This window comes from Toxorhynchites rutilus, chromosome 3 (genome assembly GCF_029784135.1).
Source record: "Toxorhynchites rutilus septentrionalis strain SRP chromosome 3, ASM2978413v1, whole genome shotgun sequence".
Lineage (NCBI taxonomy): Eukaryota > Metazoa > Arthropoda > Insecta > Diptera > Culicidae > Toxorhynchites > Toxorhynchites rutilus.
The window spans coordinates 161,906,666-161,925,008 of NC_073746.1; the positions used below are offsets into that span (position 1 = coordinate 161,906,666).

Consider the following 18,343-nt stretch of genomic DNA (forward strand, 5'->3'; position numbering starts at 1 on the left):
TGACAGCTCAAGTCCTCAGTCCTCGGGCGGGCTTCGTGCCATATCACAACTGGGGTTGAAGTTTATAAAACTATCAATTTTGTGCTTTGATGCGGCAAATCAAATGAAAACCGTAGTGTCTGTGAAACTGTTGGCAACGAGTATAGAACTTAATGGGTTTGGTTCCACTATTTTGTATAAAAATTGTATACAACTTTTCTATGAGAAAATGATGGAATTTTGAGTTACTTTTTCGATTATATCGGCTGGTATCTCACTGATAACACGTGGGATGTTGTCTTCAAATGCCTGAATCGATTCTGGCTAATCAATGACAAGAGATTACAGTCCAACGGCATCAAATCGGACGATCTAAGGGGCCAATTCATTGGTCTAAAACGAGAGATAAATTGCTCGCCAAATTCATTGCGCAAGAGGCCCATGGTTTCGTGCGCTGTGATGCATGTGACACCGCATGTCAACCAGATTTAGCTCGTATACTTTGAGTATTAGAAAGTTGAAAATTCATTGCTCGATAGCGATCACCATCAACAGTAACGTTGTGTTCATCTTCATCTTTGGAGAAGTACAGGCCAATGATCCCCAAACTGACCACAAACCGCACCAAACGGAATATTTTCGGGATGCATTGGTAGCTCGTGTATTGCTTATTACCGTATTCGCTCAAATAAAAATGTGCTTCATCGCTCAAGATAATTTTCCGATAGAACAAAAAAACACAATTTTACAAGCCATTGATTTTGACAACAACATTCAATGATTTGTAAGCGTTGTTCGTTTGTAAGACACATGGCACGAATCACGCGTGACCTGTCAAAACAGTTCGCCGAAAAACCAAACAACAACAAAAGTCACCCGTTACATTTCACATGTCTGTGGAATTGTGAATGAGCACGGCATAGCATCCGGTTGAAAAGAAGCCAACCTGCAGCAGATCCTCGTGTCACAGTCGCAAAGCTTTAACAATCTTCCAATCTTCGTCGCTCTCACTTTAATTAATGAAAGAAAGGAAGAAAAAGAATCGCTTGTCCCCTTGCAAGATAACGATAGCGCTGTTGTTCTATTCGTGGGCTGGGTAGGACGTATTCCCATGTATGTGCGCAGGATTCAAATAGAAATGAAAATATATAATCTAGGTCAATGTCTTCATTTCGTGGTTTGTTAACAGATGAGAGCTATTCTTATCATTTTGGTTCTTCATTTTCCAGGATAGATCCTTCGGGAGGCGGAGTAAGTAAGACACTCAATTTGGTTGCTTCAGCTGACAAGAGTCTCCGCAACTTTAATCTAATGTTATGCTAATCTGTAACAGTGCTGCAATGTGAGCGTTGGAAATAAATATTTTTTTATGAATAACAACGGCCCTAGCAAATAGCAAATGATTTCGTTTTTTTACCATTATTAAACGATCATAGTCATGCAGTACTCGTTCGTTTTTGGTGATGTGATAAATTTTAATATATTATAATGGGTGATTTTTTTACTGTTGACCCATTCCATGAGATTATGCAAAAAACCCTAATTTTAAAGTGTGAATAATTATTTTTGGATCCTTGGAAGGCATTCCTTGGAATTGAAAGGGGGATCTTGGATCCTTGATAGATGATGATTGCAAGTTTTTTGAAAAACTGACTATACTGTAATTTAAGTTCATCTATTGTTGACAAATAGTAGAACGAAGATCTTTTGTATGGTTTTGATAACTTTTAGTTAGGCATCGTTTACTTTCTGTAAATCGTGTTACTTACACATCAAAAGGCGAACAACGTATTTTAGTTAGTCAAATTGATGTCATACCACGCATAAAAATATAAACAAAATTGGTGCCATAGCAAGTAGCATCGGAATGTAATATATGGTAGTGATATCACTTGTGATTCGTACAGTGGTGTGAGCACAGTGAGTGACCTGCAACACTTTTGCAGAATATAAATCTCATTGTTATTAGGCATTCGCTAACAAGGTGTACGAGTGTTTTGTTGAACTGTTTTTTATTCGTTTGAAAATTAGTGCGTTCTTCCAAACCAGAAATGAGTGCATTAGCCCTGCTGAAAGCGTGACATGAAATTCTTGTTCTTGGTGGTACAGCTATGCATAGAATATCAACATGGGACAATTGAGCTTGATATTGGGCCTGATCACGAACGTCACTTGAAACGGTGAAAACAAAGTGATTTGTATACAACATTATTACGACTGCCACCGTGTGTGTAGAATCCGGAAGAGTTCATCCGTCGTGACAACTTTAATGAACTCAGTGTTATTATGAATATCACGTCACGGGGAAAAACAAGTATATTTGTCACTTGTGTTTTAGATGGTGAAAGCTAGTCACGCGGAATGGAGTAAGTTTAATTTCGGATTTGTTTAGCCTTTTTGCTAACATTTTGAATCTTGTCTTTCTTTTTAAGAAAGAAAAGATAAACAAATAGAAATTTACCCGCTTGGTGGATTTTTAGAACGAAATCCTGACGTATCCAGAGGTCGTAAATTTGTTTATTAGAATTCGATAAATGCACTATGGGATGTAATTGAGGACTAAAAATGTAGCTCCCGTAGATCGATTGAAACATGGCGAAAGGTCTAAGTTCGATTGTCCTAATTGAATAGAAATTTCTTGTTTCTATTTTATGGATCAGACTAACAGAGTGTTGCAACCCCATAAAATGGCAATGGAGGCCACTGGCCCAAAACGATCATTATGATTGATTGTGTATAATATTGATTTGTTGATATTTTGAATATAAAATAATAACTGTAATATTTTTCCAACATTGCAGACATTGGTTCTTTTAATTCAAACATTCGCAATTGGTGGACAAGACCCGAATCAGGACGATAGTTACATCGAATAAGGCCATTGATCTTTTGTTTTTACGTAATAGATATTTCCAACGATATTGTTTTGAAGACATACTTTGAATGAAAGAATATTTAAGTTTCAAATAAGGAAAAAATGAATCTATCATTGCAAAGCTAATAAGATAATAATTTTTAAATTATTCTCTAGTTCTTTTTCCATAATTTTGATATCCGTCTAATGAAAATCTGAATCATTTTCTGCTTTTGGCAAATTCCTTGAAACTCATCAGATGTTCATATGAAAATTATGCTTCTGACCGACGCTACTGATCAGTTTCTGTTTAAATAATTATATCAAACCTCCCGTATATCAAATTACACGATAATGGGAAGGATAAGAGGATTAAACTTCAGAATCCCATATGGGAGTAGCTCAGATTATTCTGATCATGAGATGGATAAATTCGGGTTTATTCTGAGATAAAGAAGATACTATTATTCATGAAAATTGTAGAAAGGGTTCTTAAAAAATGATTTTAACATTGACCTATACTAAATACTCTATTCAAACTATTCAAACGAGTAAGACAGAGCTGAGTAAAAGAGTATGCGAGATATCGATTATTAAACTCGGTATGATTCATGGAATGAGTCCGAATAGTTGGCATTGAAATCATCGAGGTATAATCGCAAACTTGTCATTCTAAAACATACGTTCAATTAAATGGAATATTATGTCATACACTTATTAATTTCACCTACATAACGATCAATTGTCCGAAATTATGCAACCGACATAACGTTCAAACGCCCGAAATTATGCAACTGACATGTCTCTTATAAACGAGAATAAACTCTTTCACTTCACGGAGTTTATTTTTACACGCAACTGTCCGTGACAATGATAATAGATGTAAAGTGACTTGAAAGCGTTTTTTTTTCTTTATTATAGTGATTTTCAACACATTTCGGCTGATTCGTCACTTTTACTTCCATTTTTGGAAGAATGTCGGGAGTGAGAATTGAACTCGTGATCTCTGCGTGAGAGGTATGGATGTTACCGCTACGCCAGATTGCCTCCTCAATGTGAAAGCGTTTGTGAAAGTAATATTCGTGATTAGGCCGATTGTTTTTTAAAAGATGGTAAAAGGAATAAGTTTTTTTGTGCTCTTCCGGAAGATTGTGCATAGAAACATCGTTTAATGAAGAAAAGTGAACACTGTCAAAAAGTAACATGTGACAACTATGCGTAGAAAGGCAGAATTGCGGTATGGCGATTTTTGATTTTTCGTTTATACAAAAAATCGGCAACTTGCGCTAGATTGTGTTGCGTCTTATTCATATTAAAATGCAATTTTTCTGTAAGCAAACTATAAGCTTTCACTGAACGGCACAAACTATTCTCAAAGGTGCGAGGCATTGAATTTTCAAATTAACTCTCAGCACTGTTGATTGCTCGCTGTCTAGAGCGAACTGAAACACCAAAATTATTGATTATACAGGTAGTTTTCAGCATCTCTTGGCAAAATTACATCTCCATCTCCCAAAAACATTATATCCAAAGGAATAATCCACAAATATACTACGCAGCACCTTTCGAAGATCGGCAACAGAAAAACCAAATCGATTGTGTTGTGGTAGCGGCGGCTATGACAGTCTCGTTCCCTTGGTCTTCATCTTCAGTTTTCAGCAGCAGAACACAGCTATCACTGCTGGAACATACCTTCTTTCCACCCGACTTGCAATGTGTTGTACTTTGACGCCACTTTGAACCCGGAAATAATGCACGAAATTCAATGATTAATCGGAAAGTCACACGAATACATCGAACTTGCCTTAGAATGCATCGAACTGTTGCATGGAACTGCATTGAAACAACGATTCAGTGAAAGATTCGATGGCCCTGAAGGCTCTGAAGTTCATCCGTATTTACTGGCTGGAGAATCACACAGGGGTGAGGATTGCGACGACATGCTTCACATCTTTTTAGGTTTCCATTATATCGAGCAACACCGTTGTATGTGCCAGTAGCATTAGGTAAAAAAGTAAAGCAGACAACAGCTTGCTAGCTTGTGGGTTGTCTTATTTTTCATATTCCCTTTGGATTGAATGATATGCATGGTGGATGGCTACATTTGTTTTCGAAGTAGTGTTGATGTATTTAAATTGTATTCCGGTGTTACTCTAGTTATCCGGTTTGGCTGATACAATTTGAGAAGAACGTCAAAATGTACGATTTAGTGCGCTTAGATGAGGCTACTATTATTCATTTGTTTATTTCAAAAAACTATTCTATTTATTGTGATAGATACGTAGAATTATTTCCAATCGATTGATGCAATCTATTCAGCGATCTATGGCCAAGTGTAGTCGAGTTATAAGCGATCAAAATCTTTCATTATTTCTTACATGTTCAGTGTTGAGATTTCCATTTCCCCCCCGATATTTTCCTGTTAGACGCAGTCCTACGTCAAAAGCATACTATGAATAACGTTGTCGAGGAAGATCATTCATGATGTGAGTTGCAGTTTAACTTTTTTGGGTGAACCCAATTGTGACAAGCGGAATACCTTCTCTCATCGAACGAAAATTGATGTCTACCCCAGTTACAAATTCGATTCCAAATTCTATCGATCTTGAAATTTATGCACATTTCAACTCAGAACAGCAATTCAAAATTCATCAAGGCAAAGAGTGGTCAAACCGACAAATATTAAATGTTAATTAACGTATAAAGGGTGTGTCACATCAAATTGCATCACGGAAAAAACGCTGTAGAAATTTAATTTTCAAGAATTATATCTTTCGCTTATAATCAGATAAGAGTGTATAGATCACGTTGGCCATGCTTCACTGTAAATTTTTCGTAAATTTGGAAAAAAAGTCGTCGAACGAAAAAGAGCGTCGTGAATTAATCCTGCGCACTCATTTCGAGAATCCGGAGTTTTCACATCGGGACATCGGTAAGATGCTGGGAATCGTCCAATCCACGGTCAGCAGAGTACTAAAACGATACTTCGAGAACCTAACCATCGACCGGAAGGTGAAGAACGGCAAAAATGGATGCTCTGTCAGTGAAAAAGATCACAAGCGCGTAGTTAAGCAGTTTAGACGGGATCCGAGAAGTTCGGTCCGGGATGTCACCAATAAGCTGAATTTGTCAAGTTCATTCGTCCAGCGGACCAAGCAGCGGGAGGGCCTGCGTACATACAAGGTTCAGAGGGCTCCTAACCGCGACGAAAGGCAAAACACGGTGGGGAAGACGCGAGCCCGAAAGCTGTACACCGAAATGCTGACGAACCCGTATTGCCTGGTAATGGACGACGAAACCTACGTCAAAGCGGACTTTCGTCAGCTGCCGGTTCTTCTTCGCAGATGACAAATTCAGCGTTCCGGAGGAGATTCGCAAGCAGAAACTATCCAAGTTTGCCAAAAAGTACATGGTGTGGCAAGCGATCTGCTCTTGCGGAAAGCGGAGCGCCCCCTTCGTGATGACCGGCACGGTAAACGGGCAGGTTTACCTTAAGGAGTGCCTACAGAAGCGCTTACTACCACTATTGAAGCAGCACGAGGGCCCGACCATCTTCTGGCCGGATCTCGCTTCGTGCCACTATTCGAAGGACGTGTTGGAGTGGTACGAAGCCAACGGGGTCAGCTTCGTGCCAAAGGAAATGAACCCGCCCAACGCGCCGGAGCTTCGCCCAATAGAGAAATATTGGGCGATTATGAAGCAGGCCCTCCGGAAGAACCCAAAAGTTGTCAAATCGGAGGCGGACTTCAAGAGAAAATGGATTTCTGTTAAAAAAAAACTACAACCTGACGTTGTACAGAACCTTATGGACGGGGTAAAGAGGAAGGTGCGAGCATACGGGCTTGGGCTCGAAGTATGAATAAAAAGAAAATGCCAAAAGTTGTTTAATAGTTTTTATTTTACTGTCTAAAATTTTCAAAAGGATCGGTCTACTGGGCGAATTTCTACAGCGTTTTTTCCGTGATGCAATTTGATGTGACACACCCTTTAGTTCAATTGTAAACTAAATAAGCCATTGTCTTTCCCCAACTATTGATATTTGTTCCAATTCTTTGTCCCCAAAAAATAATTTCTGATGGTAATGTGACATTCCGTTGAGTGACAGTTCATAAACTTGAACTGCCTGGAAGAAAAAAAAACTCTACCTAATAGCAGCATTCCATAACGAGACGGGCAGGTGATCGGCGTCACGTTCAGAACAATTTTTCGTGCTATGTCAAACTTTTGAAACTCATGAATATTAATAAGTGAATTGCTGAGTTGAAAAAAGACAACATAACGTAGCATCTTTTTCGCTCTGTCTTACTGGGGGGTGCCCCACAGACACGATAACATTCCAGCTACTCCTTGAGTCAAACATTAGTGTCATTGATCAAGGACGAAAGTAGCCGCACCAATAGAGGGACGACAGTCGAATGGAATGAAGATTTAGTAATATATTAAAGCACCATTTTTGTTTCAACATTAGCTTTATTAGTATAAAAACATCGCTGTGGCTAAACCCCATCTGCTACGAACGCCAGTCCGACGGAACAAGTTCTTGCTGAATTCATTTCCACGTGTTCCGACCGTATCCATGCTCACTTGTATGTTCGAGTATACCGTACCTTAATTTCTTTGCCGGGAGGGAAAGAAAAGGTTTGTTTGTTCGAAGATTAGGGGCCCTATCTCGTTAGGAACAAGTTTTAACCTTCTGCGCTAGAAAATGAAATTTGAATTTTCCCTTCGTGTGGCGTATATAGGCAAACATGGAGAGCATGTGGCAGATTACTTGCGCTAGAAGCAAAATTGAGCGTAAATTTCAACGTTCGTTTAATTTTATCATATTGAAGGGATCTAATATGGCAATGAGAAAGCAGAATAATTTACAATGATTTCTGTTTATTTTTTCAGGTGGAGGGCTATGTCTTCCACCTTGTGGTTACTAGCTTTGACAAACGAAATATACATCTAAACTTCGTGAATATTTATTCACACAGATGTAATCGGAACTGTTCGGTTCTTGGGTTGAGACTGCCAATAATTCAAAATTACTTAGTTCCGGTTCAAATAACTGGCTCAATCTAGAGCAGCGTAGGGACGGGGCTTCGCAATCGATAGATTACCATCAATGCTCGCAACATTCATCGGTCGACCCGAAGCTAATGGCGTTCAACGCATTTTCTCACTATCGTTGAGACGTGACTACTCGACTACCTATCGATATATCGCTTTCCAATAAATGGCCTGTCGTCCCGATGGGCATTTCGTAGGCTACCGATGAGAGTGCCCTCTGTCTGCAGTGAAAACCACAATAACAATTTCCATCATCAACCTCATCATCATCAATGTCATTGTCGCCGAGCTACAGGAATTCCAATCAGCGTATGTTGGACATAGCCTAATTGCTGTTGGAATGCTGTCGGCTTGAAAATCCTTATGATGATGAGTAACCATGAGTGTCTATCGATCACTCTAGGATGCCCGTGGTTTGACTCTGAGGTATATGAGCGACGTTTACAATGCGAAAATGGTGCCTACTCGCTGTCCGGCTGCGAGATTTTGGTAGAGAAAAAGTGCTGCTGTCTAACCGATCCTGTAAAATGCGACAGTCGGTAAATTAATTGAATGCGTAATGAAACTGTCCTAGTATGTGAAGCATTTTCGGTTTCCAACTGTGATTCTGGGAGGGTTGAAGAGTACGATAATTTGAACCATATTAAAGTAATACTATCTCGAAGTAAAGGTTGGCCACGAACAAATCTGGCCACGCGAAAAATGCTGCTATTTATACACTCGACAAAAGAATTAGAGGAACAGCGTGCGGAGTCGAAATTTTTAGGCGATTTTTGAAATGCTGTAACTTTGAGGAAAATCAACACATGGAGGTTTTAAAAAAGTGCTAAAAACACGTTTTTTATAATGTTTCAAAAAATCTTGTGTTTGTGGGTATGACGATTGCAAGGATGTTTTCAAGAGAGTAAAATATTTGTATATATGAAGCAGGGCCTTACAATTTCAATTCAATTGACACGTCGTCACTCAATAATGAGCTTATCGTCTTTCAATTTCATGCAGGCTGAAAATAGTGCTTGACAATTTCGAAAATAAAAGACAATTGACAATTTCGAAGATAAAAAATTACTTTTTTACTTCTTCCTTTCTCTTCAGCCTGTCGTTTTCTTTGAATTTGAAAGTAGACGCTTTCACTTGACGATTGAAACTGCCCTATTCATTATCGTTTAAATGAGAAATATATCACCCATGTGACAGGACGATCAATGCTTCCAATTTGAAAGTTTCTTTCGATTTCATTTCTCCAAACTGGTTTTTCCTGGGCCGTCATTCTAAAAAAGTGGTATATGAGTCTTACAACCAGTGAAGACAATTGATTACGCCTGCTGGCATACTACTCATTCTTTCACATCGTCATTTGCATTAGTTTCAGTAAATACGGTTCGACCTACACAGTGCATTCAAAAAGTTCCGGGACTACTGCGCGCTGAAATCGAGAAGTGGCGCTATCTCTGCTCCAACGCGCGAACTACTTTCCGCCAACCTCTGGCCAGCTACCGTTCCTACCGTGAACCCAGGGTACGTTTATGACAAGGTAATCTGGACTCAAAGTGTGTTCGACACGATTCACTTATACACTCTCAACTATGGCATCTTAGAAATTGAAAGGCGAAAGGCTCATTATTGAGTGACGATGTGTCAAGCGAAATAAAATTGTAAGGCCCTGTGATTTATTGTAATGAAGGAAAATATATATTTTATGAAACTAGTATCGAATCATTAAAAAATGCCCAGCACTATCACGAAAATCCCGCATTCTAATTGGTCGATTGGTACAAGCAATCTATGCTCTCCCAGTTGCTTATTCAATACGTACACGGGATTGTGCAATGAAATATGCGTACGTGATCGATTTTCTGCTGATGTGCCTCACACATAAAAACCGTACTCGAAAAAAATGCAATAGAAAAATTGGTTACTTGGTTATTTGAAACAAAAAAACGAACAGATTGTGAATCAGTAATGATGTGGCTATCGCACGAACTTCGGACAAGTCAAAAACATGTTTTTTGACGAAATGGCGGCCGTTTGAAAAACAAAATGTGATTTAAAACGTTTTTTCTTACGCTTGCCGATTTTTTAAATAATTAAAAAAAAAGTTTGATTTTTTTCAAATTTCCAGACTAGAATAATGCCTTAAGTCAGAGGGGACCAAGTCGCAAAATTTAAAAAAAATCGTTGGTTGCTTAGATTTTTATTTAGATTTTAGCACATCACATTTATCAGATTTAGTTAGTTAATTAACAGTCGCGTATGGATTTTTGAGTTACACCGCCCAACAAAAACTTTCACTTTATTCCCAGTGGAGTAAAGATTGGACTCGAAAAAAATTAAACACACAAAAATGATCATCAGAAATTCAGTTTAAATTGTATACTTCCCAAATTTTCAGGGATTAAATAACTATATATTAGCTATGTTTTGGCATAAATTACTTATTGAATTTCCTCCCCCAAGCTCGTAGAATACTCGTACATTTCTCTTGACACTGCTCATGAGATCTTGGGCGAGGCTTTGCCCATCTTCCTTACACAATTTCTTCTAGTTTTTCTTCAAAGCTTAATCGGTTTTAAATGTTTTTTTCCGCTTTTCTTCAGCTTCTTCTTCATTATTACCCAAAACTTTTCGATCGGACGACGTTCTGGTGAATTTGGCGAGTTCACCTCCTTCGGGACCACATTAACGCCCTTCGCTTCGTACGAATCCATTACAGACTTGGCGTAATGGCACGAAGCGTGATCCGGCCAGAACAGCGTGGGACCACGGTGAGAGCGGAGGGAGGGCAGCAAGCGCTTCTGCTAGCTTTCCTCTCGATAAATCTGCCCGTTTATGGCGCCGGTTGTAACGAACGGCTTGCTGTACCGTCCGCACCCGCAGGTCGCCTGCCACAACAGGTACTTCTTCGCGAATTTGTCCGTTTTTCTCTTCTGGAACTTTTCCGGAACCTCAATGCGGGACTTACCGACAAAAAACTCGAGGCCGGGGATTTGTTTGGTATCCGTCTTGATGTATGTCTCGTTGTCCATGACAAGACAGCCTGACTTGACTAGCCACTCACGGTACAGCTTCCGCGCTCGCCATTTGGCTACCGTGTTTTGCTTGTCAGTCCGATTTGGCGCCTTCCTGGCCTTAAAAACGCGTAGCCAAGCCCGCTTCATTGTCTGCTGGACGAACCACTTCAACGAATTGACCTTCTTGGCCACGTCTCGGGTGGAAAGGCTAGGGTTCTTCTTAAAGTACTGCCTAATCTTCCGCGCCTTTTCTGGGTATTCCGTTTTCGGTTTTCGGCCACTTCCGGCGCGCCGCTCGATGTCTTCGTCTCCCGGAACATCTTCACAACGCGGGACACGGTGGAATGGTGGATTCCAAGCCTTTTGTCGATCCATCTGTGCGACTGACCAGGATTATCGATCACCGCGCCCAAGATTTTCTGACGTAGCTCTTCTTGTTTCGAATGCATATCTGTCAAGTTGATCGCGATAAAATTTTGCCCACATAAACATAACACTCTGAACTAGTATTACCCAAAATTTCATTAATTTTTACCCACGCAACAAAAAAATAAACCCAAAACAAAGTGTTGCATTTTTTCCGAGTCCAATCTCTAATAAGATTCCCACCCTATTGAACATAGACTGAAGAACATTTTTTTATGTAAAAAAAAAAAATTAATACTAGTGTTTTTGATTCCCATGAATATTTAGCGAAACAGGAATGAGTTTACATTCACGTAGTTCAAAATGAAACCAAGAGGTCGAATGAAATTCAAATGAAAAATGAAAAACAGAATTTCACATTCATTGCCGAATTACACGTGAATTTTCCGTTATGTTTCCGAAGCAATTATGAATTTTAACATCATTCACGGTTTGCGACTCAATGCTTATAGACTGAAAAGCAGTGCAGTCAAAGCTTGTTAATTGGACCGTTGGGAGTGAGAAGCGGTCACTGTTGTAAAAAAATGTATTCCTACAATTTTTTTGTGTGTTCACGGTTCTGCCACGAGGGAGATTGTCATCTGCTGGTAGAAACGATTCAAATGATATCAAATCCACTCAGTGGATCCCCACACCCCATGCACAGAACAATGTGCATCAATGTGGTGGCTGGTAGCGCAGCATTTGGGGAAGTCGAACAAAAAGGGATGTGGTTTCGAGTTCAGCTATTTGTTCGGAAACGAATGCTCTGTGGGGATGTCGGTGGCACTCTACTACTATCAATTATTTGTAAGAGATGACGATGCCGTGCGGTGGCGATAGGGAGGTGAATTATTGCAGCGGGACTTACCGAATCAATTGTCGTATCTATATTTCCATTTGGACGATCACTAGCTAAGGTGGTTTCTCTTAAATTAATTTTAACATGATTCGCCGCAGACGACGTGGCAGCTCCCCGCTGGGGCTTGGTGGCATCCAGTAACACTTTTAACGACGCTATTGCGTGCAGCTGCGTCGCTTTTTCATCGACTTTACCTGGAACGGGATCTTTTATTATGTTATTACGTAATGTTAGTATGAGATTTGCCAATTATGTATTAAATTTCGGGAACAAATTTTGTCATGAACGAGTAATAGCGTTGCTGGCATAGGTAGACGGTTCTGCGAAACGCACATATTTCTTACTTTTTGCTTAAAATAGAATAACGAATAGAACGGATGCACATCGAAACGGATATATTTACGATATACTGCTTGCCTATATACACATACAAATCGATTATATATTGAGTAGACATCGAACGTACCGAACAAACATTAACCGAAAACAGATAAATTTTGTAACGGCGGAGCATAACGATCAACAATACAGATTACGAGCTCATCGAATGGTAACATTGATTGCAAGCACTCGATATGCATTTTATAAGTATCCATTAAGTGAACGAACGCGGGAAGGATAATGTTTATCAGCGCTGTGTGTATATATATGAACCGTTCCTAGAAATAGAAATGAGCGTAAAGTTGACATCGTTTGATTTGACCTTTGTTCACCAAGCAGCTACTACTATGTATGTATGTTCCGGGCAGTGTAAGCATCATCAACCAGCTATCGTAACTTGAAGCAATTAACGGTGCGACACAAAGCGCTATTTCAAGCTACACTTCAATTAATACTTTGTATATACAAGTGTATCGTAGGGTGTGACAGTGATTGCTCATACAAGTTGTGTGTTTGCTGATGGCACGTGATGGATTGTGTAATGGAGTGTTATCATAATCAGCTTTTTGAATCATAGCTCAAAATAATATTACCGTTTGTTTGTGTTAAACGGACGAAAGTGTGTAGAATTTAATTTAGCTATGAATTAGTGAATTTGGTTGTTCTAAAGGAATGTACATATTGTTTATTATTTCGCTTACTAGACTAGAGATACTACTTTTCCAGGTTTTTTTTTCACGAATAAGTTGATACATCGGATACTATGATCTTAAAATGAACGGTGATAGCAAAAATAATAAATAAACTGCTTGTTTATGTTAGTATCCTGTTATGCGTGCATGTTCTATATGCTGGATGCTGTGATAATACTTTTTTTAACTGCGGACACAACACTAAGAAAAGGAACAGCGACATAGTTGAGTTTTTTCCGATTCGAGCTTGCCACTTAGAATACATTCAAAGCGTGTTATTAGGGCATTGAAATCTCAACTAAGTACTAATAAATATGGCGTAAGTAATAATACGTAGGGACGGCGAAGTTTCTCCAGGAACATTCGTACCATAGTAGCAGAAGAATAAGGCTCTAGGAGTTACATTGGATGGGGCTCCTTATACTGTTGAGTATAATATGGAAAACGGATCTAAAATTTCGGGAGAAATATGTAAATTGGTTCTAGAAGCCGAAATTTTGACCAATAATCAATAATCTGAAATATCTGAAAAATCATATATTTGAATTCATCATCTAATATCTAAGATCGGAATACGTCGTCTGAGCCCAGAACACCACCGAAAGGACAGAATTAATTTTGAAAATTCAATAAAATATTATTCTCCCGTTTTAACATTGCACCCCTAAATAGAAAACAAACCAGGTTGAACCTTTTAGACGACCCATGAAAGATTGTGACAGATAAGAAGAATCATATGAAGAATTAAACATATTTCTGGGAAGTCGAACAAAAAACGTACTGTGCTATTTCATTTTCTACTTGTGAAAAACTACTGGCAAGCATTCCACGAAGATTGCATATGGTCCTACGAAACAAGGAACGTTAGCTTGGTTTATTATGTAAATGTTTTTTTCGGTAGTTTTTTTTTTATTTATTTATGTCACTTTTCATTTATTTTATTTATGTATTTGCTCCTTTTTTGAAAAATGTGTACGCAGACTGTAAAAAGTTAAATCACATCATCCCGAAAAACCAAGAACATTATGATCCGGCACGTGATCAGCATATAGCTGCAAAAAATCGCTTTAGGCAAAATATACGTCTACTCTACTGCCAATTATGTACGTATTTAATGCCCTCTAGATACAGTTGTGAAATATGAATGTTGATTCCTGTCAAGAAGTACTTACACAGAATTGTGTGCTTATTTATAACAACTATGCATTCAAAATGCTAATATACCGCAAATATAAGTTTGCTGGTTTGTAAACGAGGTCTGTTGAAAAATATTATAACTTCTGAATTTCCGTGGGTTACTTATATTCGATTTTGGTTTTTTTTTGTGGCGTTATGGTCTCTCACTTTTGTTGACAAATTCAACCGTTTTGAATTCGATTCATCGATTAGTATTCGGATCTGTTCAAAGTATTTTGCATGAGAAACAATCCTCAGTTGAGAGTCACTACGATATTTTTGATCAAGGAATTGAATCTTGTTGCTCGCGTTCAGCTTATCCGTGAGCTTTATTAAAAATGATCCTGGAGACAAGAATACTGAAAAAAAAACATTCTCGGAAAGCCTTTGAGGAGTGGATCAAACGCTGACACTAGAGCGTCGCAGCCGACGAAACTACTTTGAAGCATACTAGTTAGGGGATTTTGAATACTAAACATGGCTATTCCTTTTTTGTATAAATTTCGGTTATTCTTATAACGATTATGTGTCTTATTTACCTTTTATATTAATTTATCTCAAATCAAAAACCGGGTTTTTGTCTTGCTAATCATAACTGGTGACAAATCATGGGTTTATGGCTAATGTATTTTTTTTATGAAGAAAGCTTTGCGAACAATATTCTATGATGAGCTATAGACTGGATTTAGTGCCAGATTCAGATAATTTAACTGTTTGAGCCGAGCATTAAGAGATAAACGACCGAAATACAACAAAATACGATACCCTGATGAATGACACAATCTGACTACCCAGCATTCCGTTATAATTATTATGAACAAAATGGATCGATCTAAAGATCACCTCAAAAATTGACGTGCTGAACCAACTGATAATACTTTGATACTTTTCTGTAAAAAAAGTAAAGAGCGTGAATTTTTTTCTCATCGAGAGAATTGCTCTCTGGGATCCCTAGAAACGGGTTGCTCGTTTCTTTTCGCTCGGGTGTTGTCAGTACGATCAAAGATGGCGTCGAAACAACAAGCACTTCGCGAGCGCGTTGTACGGTTCTTTGAAACGCGTGAAAGTCAAGGAAAAAGTTTACAGTAGACCACTTTCGGAACGAAAATGTGCCGGTGACCACTGTTTACCGGATACTGGCAACCCGGAACGTCGAGCGGAAGACCGGTAGTGGCCGTCCGGCGAAGATCATGACGAAAAATAAGCTGTTCGACAACAGGGACGGTACGAGTTTGCGTGAACCCTCAAGCAGAAGGGCTTCGTCTGTCGGAAGAAGACTAGGTCCCCAGAGTACACGGACGAGCAGATAGTGACCTTGAAATCTCAGTGCCGGTGGATGACGAAGAATTACGTTACGGGACGTCGTTCCTGCTGGAGGAAAAAAGTCCCACATTCCCGACGATGACCGGTGCTATACCATCACTGGTTTAACAAACCGATCGGACTTGCCATCAACCAGAAGGTGTGCCAGGAGGAGTGCCTGGGTTCTGGATTCTGAGTACGTTCTTAGAGGAGCATCGAAGGAACCCGATCAACTTGCCCCAAAGCCATCCGATCGAGGATTTTTTCGGCTCCCTCAGTGCCCTGGTGTACAAGAATAATTGGCGGGCCACGGACATCAAGCAGCTGACCACGAGGATCCGGAATAGAATCCGGAAGATGGATGTCAGTGCCGTCCAGTGCTCTTGTGAGAGTATCTCCACCAAGTTGCGCCTTACTGCTGAGCACGGCCTTTTTGCCAACATTCACTGGCTTTTTTTTGAAGAATAACCGTTATATTAAAAATACTGAATTTCTTTAAATATTTTTATTTTTTTATTTTTATTATATCACTGAAGAAATTCATTTTTATTGCACGTTAGCATTCCATCATTTACTTAATAATAAGGAACGAAATTATTAATAAAGCATGACGAGGATATATACATTAATAACTTGATAATTTGGTTTCAAGTGTCAGTCTTGGAAACTAAAATTTTCTAATGAAAATCATCTAAAAATATTTATCGGAGGAAATTTCATTTGGGTTACGAAATACTAATGGATGCTGCAGAAAAGAAACATCTGAATATTCTAAACAACGTGTATTGATCACAGTTATCTTTGAAGTTATGTTTCTGTTTTTATTTATAAAGTATTTTAACTTTAAAATCATTATCGCATAGAAGTATATATAGTAATGCTTCGAAATCCGGACCCTTAAGCCCTTACGAATATAACTTCAACTACTAAAAAAATAGACATATCATAGCATGAACACTTAGCGTTCCTATAGAATTAGAAGGCCTTCATCTAAGTTGTGAATCACAGAATTCCACAAAATCATGTTCAAAATTCGAAAATTTCTTTCATCGTGTGGTGATTTAAAATCCGGACACTTTTTTAGTCATGCTTTGAAATCCGGACACTATTGCTTTTAAATCCGGACACGTGTTTTCTTCGCAATTCTTTGAGAGAAATTATTTAAAAATTATTGTAGAACTTATTAACGGGTGCATCATAAGTAGCGGGACTAAATGGAAACACGTTTGGTACAAAAGTTTTTTTTTATTAATTCGATTATTTATTGTATTTCCACAAGATGACCACTACAAGATGGCACCATATACATATATTTTCAAAATACTATCAATAGGGGTATCAAATGAAAGGGCTTGATTCGTAGAATACAGTAATTCATGAAAAATGTAAATCCAAGTTTTTCATAAATAACTGTGTCATAGTCAAACCCTTTCATTTGATACACATGTTGATGCAGTTTTAAAAAAAATATATGGCACTATTTTGTGGTGGCGGCCATTTTGGATATGTATTTTTTTATAAATAACTGTTTTTTACTAGTCAATCCCTTTCGTTTGATACCCATATTGATGGAGTTCAAAGAAATATGTATTTTATCATTGTGTAGCGGCCGCCATCTTGAATTTACATTTTTCATCAGAAAAGTGTAGAAGAAAATATATATGGCGCCATTTTGTGGTGGCGGCCATTTTAGATTTGAATTTTTCATAGATAACTGTGTTCTACTAGTCAATCCCTTTTGTTTGATACCCATATGGGGTTATGAGAAAATGTGTTATCCACCATTTTGTAGCGGCCGATATCTTGGATTTACCTATTTTACATCAATAATTGTATTCTACTAATCAAGCCCTTTCATTTGATACTCATATTGATAAGGTTTGGAAAAAATATTTGGCCGCCATTTTGTGCTGGCGGCCATTATGGATTTGAATTTTTAATAGATAACTGTGTTCTACTAGTCAAGCCCTTTCGTTTGATACCCATATTGATGGGGTTTAGAGAAAATATGAAGTCAACCAATTGTAGCGGCCGCCATTCTGGGTTTTCAAGATCATTATATACGCAGTTTTATAATAACTGCAGAGATAAAGGTGTGTTCCAAATTTTAGATCAGTCGGTCAACAGGACGTAGCAACCCACGTAGAGGAGATGTGTCTAAAACGCGCCTGCCGGGCAATTTGACCCGCCTGATTTTCTCGTAAACCAGCAAGAATAGAAATGCAATGAATATAGGCAATCATGCTAGTCAATGATAGAATCCTATTATGCAAGTTTTACATTTGTAACATGCTTTAAAAAAAATAATTTTCTTTGGAAGAAATTTTCGATGTAATTTCCTACATCATTTCTATAAGGTTTTTGTTGCTTGAAACCGATTCAGAGGCGATAACTGTGGGTCATATTTATTGAGTCGAGTTCCCAGTGAATATCCCAGTGAAGAAAATGGTAAGGAATGATCCATTTCCTTCTCAATTGGATATTTTCCGCATCAGCTTACCATCGGGCAGTGTGGCATACCCTCGATCGGGGCAATTTGCTCGCTTTCGGACGTAAACATTCTCACGAGAGAAATAGCTTGTATGTGAGGGATGCCAGATGATTTTTCAAAATATCTCTGCATGGC

General features: G+C 38.5%; 1 protein-coding gene across 4 annotated transcripts in view; it reads right to left on the reverse strand.

Moving 5' to 3' along the window:
* The window catches only part of LOC129780443 (sodium/potassium/calcium exchanger Nckx30C), a 247,784-nt gene that overhangs the window by 23,986 nt on the left and 205,455 nt on the right, over positions 1–18,343 (reverse strand). For 3 of the 4 annotated variants that reach the window (XM_055788728.1, XM_055788727.1, XM_055788725.1), the window contains one exon: positions 12,176–12,372. In XM_055788728.1, coding sequence (XP_055644703.1) covers positions 12,176–12,372 — 197 coding nt within the window. The remainder of the gene's footprint in view (positions 1–12,175; positions 12,373–18,343) is intronic. The other variant, XM_055788726.1, reaches the window with a different exon arrangement.